Source organism: Notolepis coatsorum (genome assembly GCF_963971535.1).
Source record: "Notolepis coatsorum genome assembly, chromosome: 14".
In the NCBI taxonomy this organism is placed as follows: domain Eukaryota; kingdom Metazoa; phylum Chordata; class Actinopteri; order Aulopiformes; family Paralepididae; genus Notolepis; species Notolepis coatsorum.
The window spans coordinates 2,156,337-2,172,845 of NC_140178.1; the positions used below are offsets into that span (position 1 = coordinate 2,156,337).

Sequence of the window (16,509 nt, forward strand, 5' to 3'; positions counted from 1 at the left end):
GTTATCATTATTATTATTGGTATTATTATTGACATTATTATTATTGGTATTATTATTGGTATTATTATTATTGTTATTATTATTGACATTATTATTATTTTTGGTATTATTATTATTATTATTATTATTATTATTATTATTATTATTATTATTATTATTATTATTGGTATTATTATTATTGACATTATTATTATTGGTATTATTATTATTGACATTATTATTATTGACATTATTATTATTGATATTATTATTATTATTGGAATTATTATTTATTATTATTATTATTAGCTCTCCGTGTCTCAGTCCATCTCATTTCTCTTCCATGATGAACCACAAGATCACAAGAATGTCGCTTATTTCCACAAGTCATCTGAACATCCCAGCGGTGACCCCCAGCTTCACCCCCCCCCCCCCTCTCGCTCTCTCTCTCTCTCTCTCTCTCCCTCTCCCTCTCCCTCTCTCCCTGCTCTCTCCCTGCTCTCTCTCTCTCCCTTCTCTCTCTCTCCCCCTGCTCTCTCTCTCTCTCATGACCTGGGCGCGTGAATACTTTCCCCAAGGCAGTTGTCCTTCCGCGTTCGGTTTACGCGCCCTGATTGGCCACTGACGCTTCTCTCAGCGCCCAATCGCGTTAGCCCTACTATCGCCTAACTACTCGCTCAATACACTGAAACTAACTATCACTCAACTCACTATCACTAGACTAAATATAGCCTATAGAACAGATTTTTACTTATTGATATGAATAGCGCGTTACGTTAATATAGAGAGATGTAAACAATAGGAGGAAATGGGCGAGGACTTGGGCTGCGGAACTGAAAGCTAGGCGCAACGCGATTGGGCGCTGAGAGAAGCGGCGTCAGTGGCCAATCAGGGCGCGCAAACCAAACGCGGAAGGACAACTGCCTTGGGGAAAGTATTCACGACCTGGGCTGCCCCCCCCCATTGGACAATGTGCAATTTCATATAGTAATTTTATACTGCAATATTTTTTTACTCAACACTGTGCAATAGTGCTCACTATTTATTTATTCATTCATTGGAACCTTTTAACACTTTGCCCGCCGGGCAGTTTGCCCATCTCATGCCCCTCTCTGCCAGCACTATAACCCTATGGAGTGGCTCACCTTCTTTGCAGGGCTATAACTTTTTAAATTGTATTGCTATATTGACATTACTATGGCCCATTCAACATCGATTATCTATCGTTCAGGATGTGGGGACGTTATATTTTTTCATTCATACATTCATACAAAAATACCTTCTAGAATATAAGTATGTTTTTAACGTTTTCTGCAGTAATTCCTAGAACGTGATTTATAGGCCTAAACGCATATATAGATTATCGATTGGCGTGTCTTCACTAGACACGCTATATTAAAAAATTCAAATGTACATGATCGGTATAGTTATGCTTCATCATGCGTGAAGGAAAGGGGGGGGGGGTCGTTTATAATTCCTTAATCGTCACTAACTGCTTTATGTAGTATGGGTTGATTTATTGATCAGATGGTTTGTAAATAAAGACATGTACAATCGGGCTGAAAATAACGTTAGTTGCCTCTTATCGTTCGCCGACGAGACTGGAGGAAAAAGATCCCACTTATTTGACGTCGAACTCCTAGATCCATTTCCGGTTTTGTATGGCGCAATAAACGCCCAAATCATATAGATTATTGAGTTATGGCAGCGATCCATATGCACGCCAGTGTATGTCTGGAGTGCCACAACGATATGCGACTGCCGGACGGATTTCCCAGATGCACCGATTGCCACTTCCGGTTTGACTTGAATGTCACTCGCCCGATCATCCACCAGGCGGCGGTATTGAGGCGTTGCAATATTGTGCAGGGTCCCACTGGATCACCAGAGGCTGGGTGGCTGAATTATGAATGCCATGGCGAGAAAATGAAATATGATCTCAATAACGCTGTACAGCGAGGTCTGGCGGTCAACGCATGGCGGGCAATAACGCTGAACAGCGTTTCCGGCTGTGGATGTGTTAAACTTCAGTGCTGACCTTCATTGTTTTGTTTGTTGTATTGGTTTTGTACTGTATTTTATCACTTTGTATTGTCTGTCAACTGCACTGAGCTACCGGATACCTGAATGGGATGAATGAAGTATCTATCTATCTTTGTAGTTTTGTATATTGTATATTTTCTATATTGTCTTTTTTTAACTTTTTTTTACTGTATGAAGCACAATCTCAGTAGGCTCATACAGAACCGAGCACTTCACTGTAGTGTACATGTACCTTATACGTGACAAATAAAAACAAAACTTGAACTTTGAGCACACAATAACGTGTCAAGAGTTACTCCAAGGTATTTATTACTAGTGCCTGTTGTCTTTAACTGTAGTGTCTGTCTGCTGTCTTCATAACCACACTGTGTGTCTGTACTTCTTTATTAAATCTTTTTTTTTTATCTCTCCCGTCCTCCCCAATCTTTTTAACTCACATCCACCACTGCCACACACATTGGGGGATGTTTTAAAAATATAATTTAACATATATAATATAATAATTTGTGCTTCACCAAAGAAATTTGGTCAGCAGCCGCCACTGCTGTACATGTACCTTGTATGACAAATAAAAACAAAACTTGAACTTTGAGCACACAATAACGAGCATTTGCGCGGAAACATTCGATCTTGTTATTGAAACTTGAAGGAAAAGAAAGAGCCTTTAGTAGTATATCCTGTAACCGCAACAACAACAAGTTTGTCATGTTCTAACAGACGTACACACGGTTGCAGCAGCGCCCCCTGTGGGTTGTGGGTTGGGTTCCCAGGCCGCTGCATCGTCGCTCCCAGCTGGAACAACAGCTTGTGGTTTGGACTCCTGTCTTTCCCAGCTCAGCTCCCTAATGAAGCCAGTATCTCAAGCTGCTGCCTCCTCCTCTGCAGCAACAAGACGGAGACCCACCACAGACTGACCGCCAGCGCCCGGAACACGTCCAGTACACGTCCAGTACACGTCCAGTACACTCCTCCTCTGCAGTGGACTCTGGTAAACGGTGCTTTTTATACAACAGCTTTTATCCAAAGCGCTTTACAATATTTGTTCCTCACATTTTTACCCGCTCACTCACACATTCACACACCGACGACGGAGGCCACCACACAAGGTGCCAACCTGCTCACCGGGAGGGGTTAGGGGGTATAAGTGTCTTGCTCAAAGGACACTTCGACACGCTGCCCGGGGAGGAGCGCCGGGAATCGAACCGGGAAACTTCCGGATTATTACCAGACGACTCCTGAGCCACTGTCGCCCCTCACTCTGTCCTGCCGCCATTCTAGCCTCATCCAGTGAGATCGACTTTTCACATTAACACTTTGAGCGCCACGCCGTGTTTTTCTTTTTACCCCCTTGAATGCCACGGTCCACTCCCAATGTTAACGTTAATATCGCCTAATCTATGTTTTAAATTAAAATCTGCCCGTCGCTTATCAAAGAATCATTTTCCAGTCAGTGTTGTCAAGGCAGATTGGTTTTTTATCGCTTAATTTCCGTTTGAGAGCATTTTGAAAAGCACCCGTTTTCAGGTGAAAAACAACATTCTATGATAATCGCCTTTTACTGGAATATTCCAGAACGTTGATATTTGTCGGCCTATTTATGAATCGTTTTCAAATAAACGCTAGATGAAAATGTAGACTGGATTTTTTTTTCATCCATTTTCATTGAGTCCATTCCAAAAGGGTGATTTACCATCTGGGAGACGATAGGGGGCGCTTTTTTCACATCTGATCGCCGGCGGCCCTTGGGTAGGCTAGGGTAGGCTCGCGTGATGCAATATGATTTCAGATCGCTAAAAAAAAAATAAATAAAAAATTCCGAGAAAAGCCGTGACGTGGCTTTCAACGTAACTATTGTAAACACGAGATTAGCCGTGAGTGGCGCTCAAAGTGTTAATAAACCCTCTGTTTGAATTCATTATGTTTTTGTTCCTATGTTGATAAACGTGAATATAATCGGAGTGCAATCTTTTTCAAATAAGGAACACGACTCTGAAGCCGTTTGCATTTAGTTTGCATTTTGTACTTTGTATATATATATTATTGTTTTTATCTACTTTTTCTCCTTTTTCTTTTTTTTTATCCTTATTTAAAAATGTTCTCCCATCCCAATTTCGTGTATCCAATTCTCCCCTCCCTTGTCTTGAACGTTGCTCGACTATGCCCCCCACTGGCCGGTTGTAGGGAGGGTAGAAACCTTGCATCACGTGTTCCCTCCGGCAGACGAGGAGGCAGCCAGTCACATCTTTTCACCTGCCAGCGCGGACTCTCATTGGCGAGGTGTAACGTATGGGAGGCTCACACTACCCTCACCACTTCCTGTCTCTGCTGTCCACAACGTCCAATCCCCACCCATCGACTTCCACCCGCTGACTCTGCCAAATGAGCCAGTACGACGGCCGGCCCAAGCCGAAGGCAATGCTGAGACTGGGATTCGATACCGTAGTCTCTTGCATTGGTGACGAGCGCAATCTCCGCTACGCCACCCAGCCACCTTCTCCTCCTTTTTCTGTGATTTTTCTCCCATCCCAATTTTCCTCTCGTGCCAATTCTCCCTCCCCTCCCCTGGTCGTTGCTCGCATGTGCCCCCCACTGGCCGGTCGTAGGGAGGATAGAAGCCTTGCATCACATGTCCCCTCTGATACATGTGGAGGCAGCCAGTCACTTCTTTTCACCTGCCAGCGCGGACTCTCAGTGGCGAGGTGTAATGTGTGGGAGGCTCACACTGCCCCCGCCATTTCCTGTTTCTGCTGTGCAGGCGTCCCCCAACCGACCTGTAGGAGTCGCTGTCCACAACGTCCAGATTACCACCCATCGACTTCCACCCGCTGACTCTGCCAATTGAGTTAGTATGACGGCCGGCCCAAGCCGGAGGCAACGCCGACAGCCGGAGTCGAACCCGGTGTCTCTTGCATTGGTGACGAGCGCCTTGTCCGCTGCGCCACCCAGCCGCCCTATATTGTATAGTGTTTGGTCTTCTTTATTCTTTTTACTTTTACTGTATGAAGCACAATCTCAGGAGGCTCACACAGAACCAAGCACTTCACTGTAACGCACCTTATCTGTGACAAATAAAACAAAACCGGAAACTTGAACTTGTATTCGCTTTAACAAACCATCAGCGACGATGTGACGACATGTTTATGATGTTTGCTCTGACGGACAAACGCTCAAAGGCTGTAAAACCTTTACGACGGCCGACACCAGCGAGCCTCTGGTGCTTCTCGAAACAGCTTAACATTTTCACCCTCTGCCCGCGTCTCCTGGCGATCTCTCCGCCCGGTGGACTCCGGGGTGGTGAGGGTCGCCTTGAAGGTGCCTTTGCTTAACCCTTTCACTGCCACACGACGGACGGTTAACCCTTTACTATCACACAACCCGACGGCGATGCTCCATCATTAGCATCATTAGCTCCGCATCCGCGATGCTAATGATGGAGCATCGCCGTCGGTTGTGTGATAGTAAAGGGTTACCCAACCGTCTGTCGCGTGGCAGTGAAAGGGTTAACCGGCTGTCGTGTGGCAGTGAAAGGGTGAACCGGCTGTCATGTGGCAGTGAAAGGGTTAACCGGCTGTCGTGTGGCAGTGAAAGGGTTAACCGGCTGTCGTGTGGCAGTGAAAGGGTGAACCGGCTGTCGTGTGGCAGTGAAAGGGTTAACCGGCTGTCGTGTGGCAGTGAAAGGGTTAACCGGCTGTCGTGTGGCAGTGAAAGGGTGAACCGGCTGTCGTGTGGCAGTGAAAGGGTTAACCGGCTGTCGTGTGGCAGTGAAAGGGTTAACCGGCTGTCGTGTGGCAGTGAAAGGGTTAACCGGCTGTCGTGTGGCAGTGAAAGGGTTAACCGGCTGTCGTGTGGCAGTGAAAGGGTTAACCGGCTGTCGTGTGGCAGTGAAAGGGTGGCCTCTTGATTCAGTGGAAGCCGTTCTAACACACGTCAGACATGATTGACTAAAGAGGATCCCATGTGCTGCAGCCTCTAGAACAGGGGTTCTCAAACTACGGGTCGTGACCCAAATTGGGGTAGGTGGTGACAGTGCATTGGCAAGTAAAAAGAATTATAATAATTATTAAAAAAAAATGATTTTTTTTTTAATGTTCTGGCAACATATTCTGGCTAAATATGCCTCGTTTTATAAATGTGTATCGATAACATAGTGCTGAAATAAATGTTTCTAATAAATATGTGCTCGAGTCCAAGTGGAGGCCGAGTCGTGGACTCGAGTGCTACAACACGGCCTGTATTATACACATTTATTATAAATGATGCAAGTGATTTGAATGTCACACTTCAAAAGGAGAGTTGTTTCATCATCTTATGTCAGGACAGCCGGAACCCGACCAATCTTTCGCCGTCGACTAAAAACACACTTCTTCAATCAATATCTGAAATGAACGAATTTTCGTTTGAAAAAATACACTAACCTTCTTACCGTCTTCTACTATCACGCACTCTTCCTACTATACTAATATGTCTCTACTATCCTGCACTCTTCCACTAATTCATCGTCCTTGTCTATATCACTACCTACTATACTAATCTGTCTCTACTACTATGCGCTCAACACAGCAGCGCTGAACATTGTTACTCAGCTGATAGAGTTGTGCCCTTCCTGATGACCTGTCGACGTACAGAACTTGCAAGTCGGTAAAAGTGTCCGCTGAATGACTAGATGTAAAATGTAAATTTAGAATCGCTTCCAGAATTGTCCACGATTACTGTAGTAAAGAATGCTGTTTTTGTCACACAGCCAATGGAAATCTCCGCTCATGCACCACTTCCCTTCAGAGTAAACAGACGCACTGCGGTATTTGTTTGTTTGTTTGTTTGCGTTCAGGAACTCAGTCAGATATTAAACGATGTTCAATTTCATACCCCGCATTTAGACGTTTCTTTAAATAGTTTAAATGGAGTTTAAATAAAGTTTGGGATGAGTCTGTTCACAAATAAACAGACAATGGAGAAGATACACTTGGGGGGGGGGGGGGGGGGGGGTGAGGGCGCGGGGGGTTAATACCACAGGCATCCATTGTATTTATTTGCTTGCCATTAGTTTGCGCCACATGGGAAGGGATTCTCAGCGGGTAAAACCGCCATCACGCGGCTCTCCTTTCCTCCTCAGTCTGACTTCCATTCACAGACGTCTCGGCGGCACAAAGTTCTTTACAAGAAAGCTGTTTTAGGTACATTTTGACCTGCCGCTGCCGTTCGGTCACGTGAGTGTGAGACTGTTGGCGTGTTGGCGTGCGTTTCCTCCAGGGTCTCCTCCCACACCATGAAGACATGCATGTTAGGCTACGGATGGAAACTAGCTCATTAGCTAACTCTGGCTCATTTACATTGATGTGGAAACTGAAGATGTGGATTAATGTGCACTGTCCCTGGGTAGAAAATAAATAAATAAACGTAAACTGTACAGGTTTCCTCGGAAGTGGGTCTGTGATGTCTGTTACCAGGTCTGTGATGTCTGTTACCAGGTCTGTGATGTCTGTTACCAGGTCTGTGAAGTCTGTTACCAGGTCTGTGAAGTCTGTTACCAGGTCTGTGATGTCTGTTACCAGGTCTGTGATGTCTGTTACCAGGTCTGTGAAGTCTGTTACCAGGTCTGTGAAGTCTGTTACCAGGTCTGTGATGTCTGTTACCAGGTCTGTGATGTCTGTTACCAGGTCTGTGATGTCTGTTACCAGGTCTGTGATGTCTGTTACCAGGTCTGTGATGTCTGTTACCCGTCTAATGAACACACTAGACTAGACAAATATCAAGATGTATCCATCAGTGGACCAATTGCATGCTTTTGCAGAGGACAAGAAGCCTTCAGTCGACTCCTTCAGACATTAAGCACCCCCACAGCCCAAATGGAATGTAATTTTTCTTTGCATTCAGGGGGGTAGTCGACTATCGGCCAATTTCGGCCAATCAAAGACGACTATCCAAGTCCTTCGTCGGGGACAGCCCTATGAGCTTGTAATATTCCCCCGCGCTGTGGTGCGCTCCTCGCCTCGCGGCGGCTACAGGTCCTTGTGACTGCAACTTGTTCCTGTTTGCGGACGACTCAGCCCTGCTGGTCTCTGACAAGAACAAGTTACAGGTTGAAAAAACCCTCAGCTCGGAACTAGGCAAAATCTGCATATGGCTCGCTGATAACAAACTATCATTACACATGGGCAAAACAGAGTCCATTCTCTTCGGTTCAAATAACAAACTCAGCAAGACCGACGGCTTCTCAGTTACAGTGGGTGACAATATTGTCACAAGGAAAGATGAAATTTCCTACCTGGGTTCCATCCTAGAGGCTAATCTTTCCTGTGACAAAATGGCATCCAGTGTAATAAAAAAAGTCAACCAACGAACTCGATTCTTGTACCGGATCTCCTCTCTGGTAAACAAGAATACCCTGAAGACTCTGGCAGGAGCACTCATTCAAGGGTACTACGACTATGCTTGCACCTCATGGTACCAAAGCACCTCAAAGGTGCTAAAAACAAAATTACAAACATCTCAAAACAAACTGGTCAGACTACTGCTTGACCGTGCTCCTAGAACCCACCTCACCCCTGCCCACTTTGACAACCTAGGATGGCTTGGAGTAGACGACAGAGTACAGCAACTTGCAATGGGCCTGGTCTACAAGATACACTACACGACCAAGGTACCCATGTACATGTCGAAATACTTCCCAAAGGTCAGTGAATACCACGATCACAACACCAGAGGGAGCGCCACAAATCATGTTAAACCCAGATTCGGCTCAAATAAGGGACTAAACACGTTTCGCAATTATGCCACATCAATGTGGAACGCCCTACCCAAAGCTGTAAAGGAATGTGGATCACTACCCACTTTCAAAACCACTCTCAAGGGACACCTACGGGAGACTGCAATTCAAAACTGGCCCCTGTAAATGTCCTAACCCAACCCCCTCCAATGTACAGTCATTTACCTAGTATGGTTTTGTCAATAGTCCAATGTACAATTTTGCTTGTTTGTACTGTGTCTCCCCCCCCCCCTCAATGTACAGTTTTGCTTGTTTATACAGTGTTTCTCCCCCCCCCCCTCCAACCACCTCCAATGTAAATTACCCAGTATGATTGACAATATCCCAATGTACCCAACCCCCCCCACACAACCCCACCCAACCTCCTCCAATGTACAGTTTCTACGTCAAATGTATATACTCCCTTTTCTTGACTCCTTCTGTATCACAAACAGTACTGTATTTGCAAATCTGGTATGTCATAATCATAAATGTATAGATGTAGCAGTACTGAATATCTGTATGTCATGTATGTCATATATGTCCTGATGAATTGAAAATGGGGGACCCTGATGGAAACAAGACGAAAGTCTTTCTCTGATCTGCATCCCCTTAACAATTGTGTGTATTGAGCTGTACTGTATTGTACCCATTCTGCAATCTGTTAATAAAGTTTTCAATCAATCAATCAATCAATCAATCAAATGCAAAGGAGGGTAACGGAGGAGAATTCTCACTTTGTCGGTTACAGTGAAACTACAGTTACATTACAAAATATAACTGTATTTCAGCTTCTCAACTCAGTAGATGATAGTAGTAGATGTATACAACAGGTTTTTAGGTTTAATTCGTATGTTCAAGTGACCCGTGTGTAATCTATAGGAAAGAGTCATCTGGGTGCGCGTTGATAATCGGCTCATTAATAATCTAGAAAATAATCATGTTTTCTTTATTTAAAAAAAAAGATTTTTTAGGAACATCTGTTTTCACGACGAAACAGACATTTAAACTCTACATCCCACTGGATTACAGTGTTGTCGTCTTTTTACATACAATCAAAACAGCAGTCCCTGGAATACCTGTGCAGTGGACAAGAGCAGCGGCACAACAGAACCCGTAGGTCCAGGAGCGGCAGAGCCTCTCTGACGGGTCTCGTCGGTTGTTCCCTACTTGAGTTCCGCGTTCCTTTGTCGTTTTCACACACGAGAGTAATCACTGTGACGTGGTGCTGATGATGGTGGTGATGGACGGGTTCTTCTTGACCCGAGAAAAAAAAACAAAGCACTCGGTCATGTCTTCCATCTTTTGCATTTATACAGTGAGAGGTATCCTTAGCTTCCAGCCGAGAGGAATAGCAGTAGACGACTAGATATCATCACATAATCGATGTCATGCTTGAATTAGCTGTGCAACACCCTCTGTAAGGCCTTCTGAGTTCCTTCACGTTATCTTTACCACTTAGGAGAAGCTTGTTCTGGAAGATGTGTGGTATGTAGATCACTCAGTGTAAAATACATAATGCCTTGTCTCCACTAGCCAGGGTTTAGCCGTGCTGTGGCCTCGTCTCCACTAGCCAGGGTTTAGCTGTGGCCTTGTCTCCACTAGCCAGGGTTTAGCTGTGGCCTCGTCTCCACTAGCCAGGGTTTAGCTGTGGCCTCGTCTCCACTAGCCAGGGTTTAGCCGTGCTGTGGCCTCGTCTCCACTAGCCAGGGTTTAGCTGTGCTGTGGCCTTGTCTCCACTAGCCAGGGTTTAGCCGTGCTGTGGCCTCGTCTCCACTAGCCAGGGTTTAGCTGTGCTGTGGCCTCGTCTCCACTAGCCAGGGTTTAGCCGTGCTGTGGCCTCGTCTCCACTAGCCAGGGTTTAGCTGTGCTGTGGCCTCGTCTCCACTAGCCAGGGTTTAGCCGTGCTGTGGCCTCGTCTCCACTAGCCAGGGTTTAGCCGTGCTGTGGCCTCGTCTCCACTAGCCAGGGTTTAGCCGTGCTGTGGCCTCGTCTCCACTAGCCAGGGTTTAGCCGTGCTGTGGCCTCGTCTCCACTAGCCAGGGTTTAGCCGTGCTGTGGCCTCGTCTCCACTAGCCAGGGTTTAGCCGTGCTGTGGCCTCGTCTCCACTAGCCAGGGTTTAGCCGTGCTGTGGCCTCGTCTCTACTAGCCAGGGTTTAGCCGTGCTGTGGCCTCGTCTCCACTAGCCAGGGTTTAGCCGTGCTGTGGCCTTGTCTCCACTAGCCAGGGTTTAGCCGTGCTGTGGCCTCGTCTCCACTAGCCAGGGTTTAGCCGTGCTGTGGCCTTGTCTCCATTATCTTTAGAACCTGGTCAAACCTGGTCAGACTGTTGTATTATCATGGTTTAGTACCACAGTTGTGAATTTTGAAAGGTTGCTTAGCAACCAGAGAGTTTACAAGAAACACAATGGAGACGAAAACTCAACCATACCATACCAAACATGTCCATGGCTACTAGCCCCAGCCAGGCTGAACGTAGCTAATAGGCAATAGACTCTCTTCTGTTGGACAGTAGTAACCTCTGGCTGCTTTAAGGATCTTAAAATGTCCACCTAAAGAGAAGAGAAAGAGAAGTACTTGAGGGGCGGTGTCATATAGAGAGTCCTTGTTCCAGTATGGACATAAGCATTCATATTAATTCACAGAAGTTGCTTCACACAAGCAGCAAAGATCAGTTTGTGGCGTATCCATTTGGAATGGCCTTGATGTAGCAATAAAATCAAGTACTATTGAAATGTTTAAATTAAATGCAGATATAAACAGGAATTCTTGGACAAGTATAAGTTAGAGGAGCTTGAAAATAACGTGAACTAGTATTTTTTTGTAATTATTTATTTATCTTTTGCTGTAGTGGATAGGTATATTATTTTTTATATTGATAGATCATTTATTACATATTAATATGATATTGTAAGGAAAGCGCGGGACCAGATAAGCTTTGCTTCTTTCTGTCCCGTCTCGAACAAAACCATTTGTCTTGAGCTATGTTGACAATTGCTTCCATGTCTAGGAAGATATATTTTTGTATTTGTATTTTATTTTATTTGTTTATTTTACTTATTTTTTTGTTATTTCAAGTTTGTGTGTTTATGGTTGTTCGAGATACATAAAGATCAAATCAAAGAAAATAAATAAAGATCAAAGTTCAGCACAGAAACTCTAAACTCCAGTCTGTCTGCCCCCCCCCCCCCCCCCCCCCCCCCCTGCCTGTAGCTGTTCCGCAACCGTTGCTATTTCAGGGGTAGGCCTGATTGGTCCCGACAGGCACGTGACCCGCCGCGGCCACGCCCCGCGGCAGCCCCAGGAGCAAGCGCGCTACTGCTGGAGTTCGCTTTGCCTTTCACATCGCTGCCGTTGGCGAAAGCAGGATGAGAGGCGAGAGCGTAGATTTCGCTGTGTATCATTTAACACTTTAAGTGCCGAAAACGTGTTTAGGCGTCCTTCCCCGCCATGCTCAAGTTGCCGAGGACGCCGTAACTCATCTTTAATATCAATATTTCAAAAATCTGTGATCGGAATCATATTTTCCATCCGCAGCCTTCACACACAGTTCTGAGCTCCTCTCAATCCTCTAGCGGTTCAAGAGCGCCATCTGGTGGCCGATCGGCAGAAGCGCCAAACAGGAAGTTATGTGGATGAAGTGCTGATCACCCATATTACTTCTGGGCACTCGCTATAGGTCCCGGGACTCCATCTTGATACACTGGACATCGATCGGTTGCAAATAACTCGATAAACAACATGATTTGGACGTATATAGTATTATACAACCTGGAAATGGACCGGGTATTTCGACATCCCATAATGGAAAACTGTCTACCCCACGCTGATCGCCCAACGGCCCGCGGAGACTGGGGTGAGTTTTAGCGTGTAATATTACCGTGTTCGACACTAACTGCTATGATGAACATTTGACCCACATTAGATGAATGGTATAACGCTGCCCACGGAATTATAAACGCCCCCTCGCCCATCCGGTCAACATCAGATGACGTGTAGTAACTTCCAGAAGTCCGTCCAGTTGGATTTTTTTATATCGCGCCGATTGCTATCAAACTGTATTTGATCATCAATATAATGCATTTGGGGCTATATATCACGTTCTGGAGAAAGCTGCAGAAAGAGATGAAAACATACTTATACTTTAGATCATATTTTAGTATGAATATGTGAATGAAAAAGTTTAACGTTCATACACCCTGAACAATACATATAGGACATTGAATGGGCCCTAATAATGGCAATTTAGCAATCGAATTTAAAAAGTTATAGCCCTGCAAAGAAGGGGAACTTCTCCATAGACAAATAGAGCTGGCAATGGATGGTATATCATGAATTTAGCCTTAGGCAATCAAAGTGTTAATCATTTAACATTTGAAAGGCATACATTGTTGTCATACAGAAGTACAGAATACTTTTATCCAAAATGCTTCTTACTGTTACACTGTTAGAGACTGTGCTAGACAAATAATGACTAATTCGGTCAGAAATAACGTAACTAATAACGTTAGTAAGCACTGCTTATATCCTTATTATGTCTGCAGGGTACAGTAAACGTTTCTCCCGGTACATTCTGAAGAGCACACCGCTGTATGTTGGAGAACCAGCGGTCTTCCGAAGTTCCGCTCCTCCTCACTCGAGTGAAAGCCGTGCACAGCTCAGCCCTGTGAGACGCGAGCAGGAAGGAGCTGGGAGTCCTTCCAATCGGAATATGTTGTTTCTTTACACATATGTTGGATTATGAATATGTCTTTATAGCTACAAATGAATGACTAATTCGGTCAGAAAGCAGTAACACAACAGTTGCAATGTTGTGTTACTGCTGTTCTCGGCATAAGACCAGAGCTCAGCGATGCCGCTCGCGTGAGCATATTCTCCCCGCTATTTTATTTCATACAACAATGTATGCCTTTCAAATGTTAAATGATAAATGATTGCATGACTGCCGACTGCGGCGCGACGCTGTACATATGTCTCTATACTATTTTTATTTCATACAACAATGTATGCCTTTCAATGTTAAATGATAAATGATTGCATGACTGCCGACTGCGGCGCGATTATTATGACTGATGACTGCGATGTGAAAGGCGCCGCGAACTCCTTCCTAATGCTGCGGGCGGCGTTGAAGGCGGAAAGCGCCTGTCGGGGCCAATCAGGCCTACCCCGGAAATAGCAACGGTTGCGGAACAGCTACAGGCCCCCCCCCCCCCCCAGCAGCCGCCCAGCTGCCTTTTTGAAACATAATGCACTAACATAACAATTCTAAATATCACGATTATGCCTTTTATTATGAGTGATAAAACTGTTTCAAATGATTTGCGATTAATTACCTAATAGTCATTAGCAATGGGGCAATTTCAACGACTGAATATGCTTTCTTAAGTATGTGTACATTTTATATCTAATGTCGAGGCACATATTTATTTAAAACCTTTTTTTGTGTGTAATTACTTCAGTAGTAATTCTGAAAGTTAATGGTGGAAATGAGAGACTTCAGAGGGATGCCTCAGACCTACAGCCCTTTGGCACAGCATAGCTAACACAGTCAGCTAACACAGCTAGCTAACACAGCTAACACAGCTAGCTAACACAGTCAGCTAACACAGGCCAGCTAACACAGCTAGCTAACACAGTCAGCTAACACAGCTAGCTAACACAGTCAGCTAACACAGGCCAGCTAACACAGCTAGCTAACACAGTCAGCTAACACAGCTAGCTAACACAGTCAGCTAACACAGGCCAGCTAACACAGCTAGCTAACACAGTCAGCCAACACAGCTAGCTAACACAGTCAGCTAACACAGCTAGCTAACACAGTCAGCTAACACAGGCCAGCTAACACAGCTAGCTAACACAGTCAGCCAACACAGCTAGCTAACACAGTCAGCTAACACAGGCCAGCTAACACAGCTAGCTAACACAGTCAGCCAACACAGCTAGCTAACACAGTCAGCTAACACAGCTAGCTAACACAGTCAGCTAACACAGGCCAGCTAACACAGCTAGCTAACACAGTCAGCCAACACAGCTAGCTAACACAGTCAGCCAACACAGCTAGCTAACACAGCCAGCTAACACAGCCAGCCAACACAGGCCAGCTAATGGCCACATGTAGAGATTACTACTGTCAAACCACCCTGGTATAAGAGAATCAACACATGAAAATAGTTTACATTGACTGAGCTTTGATGAAGACAGACTTATGAGCGTCACGCTGCACGGACCGAGAACAGGGAGCCCAACACCTGCCTCCTGGAGATTCCAACTCCCAACCTGGAAGTAACGACTCACCGGCCTCTCCGCCGCCGTCACACCGCGGACACTTCGCTCCTGACGGGGACGTGCAGGTCGAGGGTGAGTCGGCAGAAGCGGGTGAGGACGGACCAGCGGGCCTTCTGCTTAACGAAGAGCCGCAGCTTGTCCCTGAAGGTCTCCCCCCAGGAAGCTGTAGACGATGGGGTTGAGGCAGCTGTTGGAGAAGGCCGCCAGGTTGACGATGTGCCCCGTGAGCGGGTAGTCGTGCCACAGGGTGGTGGTGGCGCCCGCCGCCCCCTGCAGCAGCTGGATGCTGATGAAGACGTTCTCCGGCAGCCAGCAGACGAAGAACACCAGCACCACCACCACGATCATGCGCAGCGCCTTCTGCCGGCGCGCCCACAGGCCCCGGTGCTCCTGGGCCGCCCGCATGAGGATGCGCACGATCAGCGAGTAGCACAGGCCGATGACGGAGAAGGGCACCAGGAAGCCGATGGTGACCTCCAGCCACTGGATCTCCAGGACGTTGGCGAAGCAGAAGTGCACCTCGCCGCGGTGCTGCGTCTGCACGATGGCAAAGGGCAGCAGGGTGGCGAGCAGGGACAGCGTCCAGATGAGGCCGCAGCTCAGCTTGGCGTGCCGCATGGTCCTCAGCGGGCGGCTGCCCATGGACGAGGCCAGCGCCACGTAGCGGTCGAAGCTCATCCAGGTCAGGAAGAAGACGCTGCTGTACATGTTGACCTGCAGGAACAGCGACATGAAGGTGCAGAGCACGGCGTAGTCGTAGTACTGCTCGTTCAGGTTGAAGACCTCGATGAGCGAGTCGGCCACCAGGATGAGGTCGGCCGCCGCCAGGTTGACGAAGTAGAGGTCGGGGATGGTCATCTTCTCCCGGTGGTGCAGGTTAACCACCAGGATCAATATGTTGCCGATGAATCCGATGGGGAAGAGGAGGACGGTGTAGAGGCAGGAGAGGCAGAGGCTGATGAAGTAGTACTGGTACTTGTCCGCGTTTTCCACCGCATCCGTGGCGTTGTGGTCGTACGACGCGTTCCGTTGTTCAGTGGCGTTTACGTATATTTGAACCAAAGAGGCCGTCCGCTCTTCCATGCTGCCAGCGAGGTCGTCCGGAGGGGTCCTGAATCATGGTCACGTAGGGGTCACCTTCGGCCGCTACATGCTTCAACTGTGTCCGTTCCCAGGCGTCCGTATCAAAGGGTTCACACATCTATGCTTCGTTTACACGCCGACGGACGTCAGTTCGTCTGAGCGGAGGCCCCTACATGTCGTTCGGTCCCATGTTGACGCCGAGGTTCATCCGTGGACAGGTGCCAGGCGGCGAGCACGCCGCTGAGGTGTTCCTCCATGTTTTAAAAATAGCCCCCCCGGCTCACATCGCCCAGAGCGTCCCGACCTGCAGACCTGAGATCAGGGGGACGGGCTTCTTTCTCCTCTTTTGAGACGTCTGTTTTTCACACGTTCTG

At 46.6% G+C, this 16,509-nt stretch overlaps 1 protein-coding gene across 1 annotated transcript; it reads right to left on the bottom strand.

Moving 5' to 3' along the window:
- Nucleotides 1–11,083: 11,083 nt before the first annotated feature.
- Nucleotides 11,084–16,135, bottom strand: gper1 (G protein-coupled estrogen receptor 1; the record flags this gene model as incomplete). Its single annotated transcript, XM_084329816.1, is given in 3 exon segments — nucleotides 11,084–11,319; nucleotides 15,062–15,207; nucleotides 15,209–16,135. Coding segments are annotated over 2 exon segments (1,056 nt in total). The 3' UTR covers nucleotides 11,084–11,319; nucleotides 15,062–15,078.
- Between the last annotated feature and the right edge of the window lie 374 nt (nucleotides 16,136–16,509).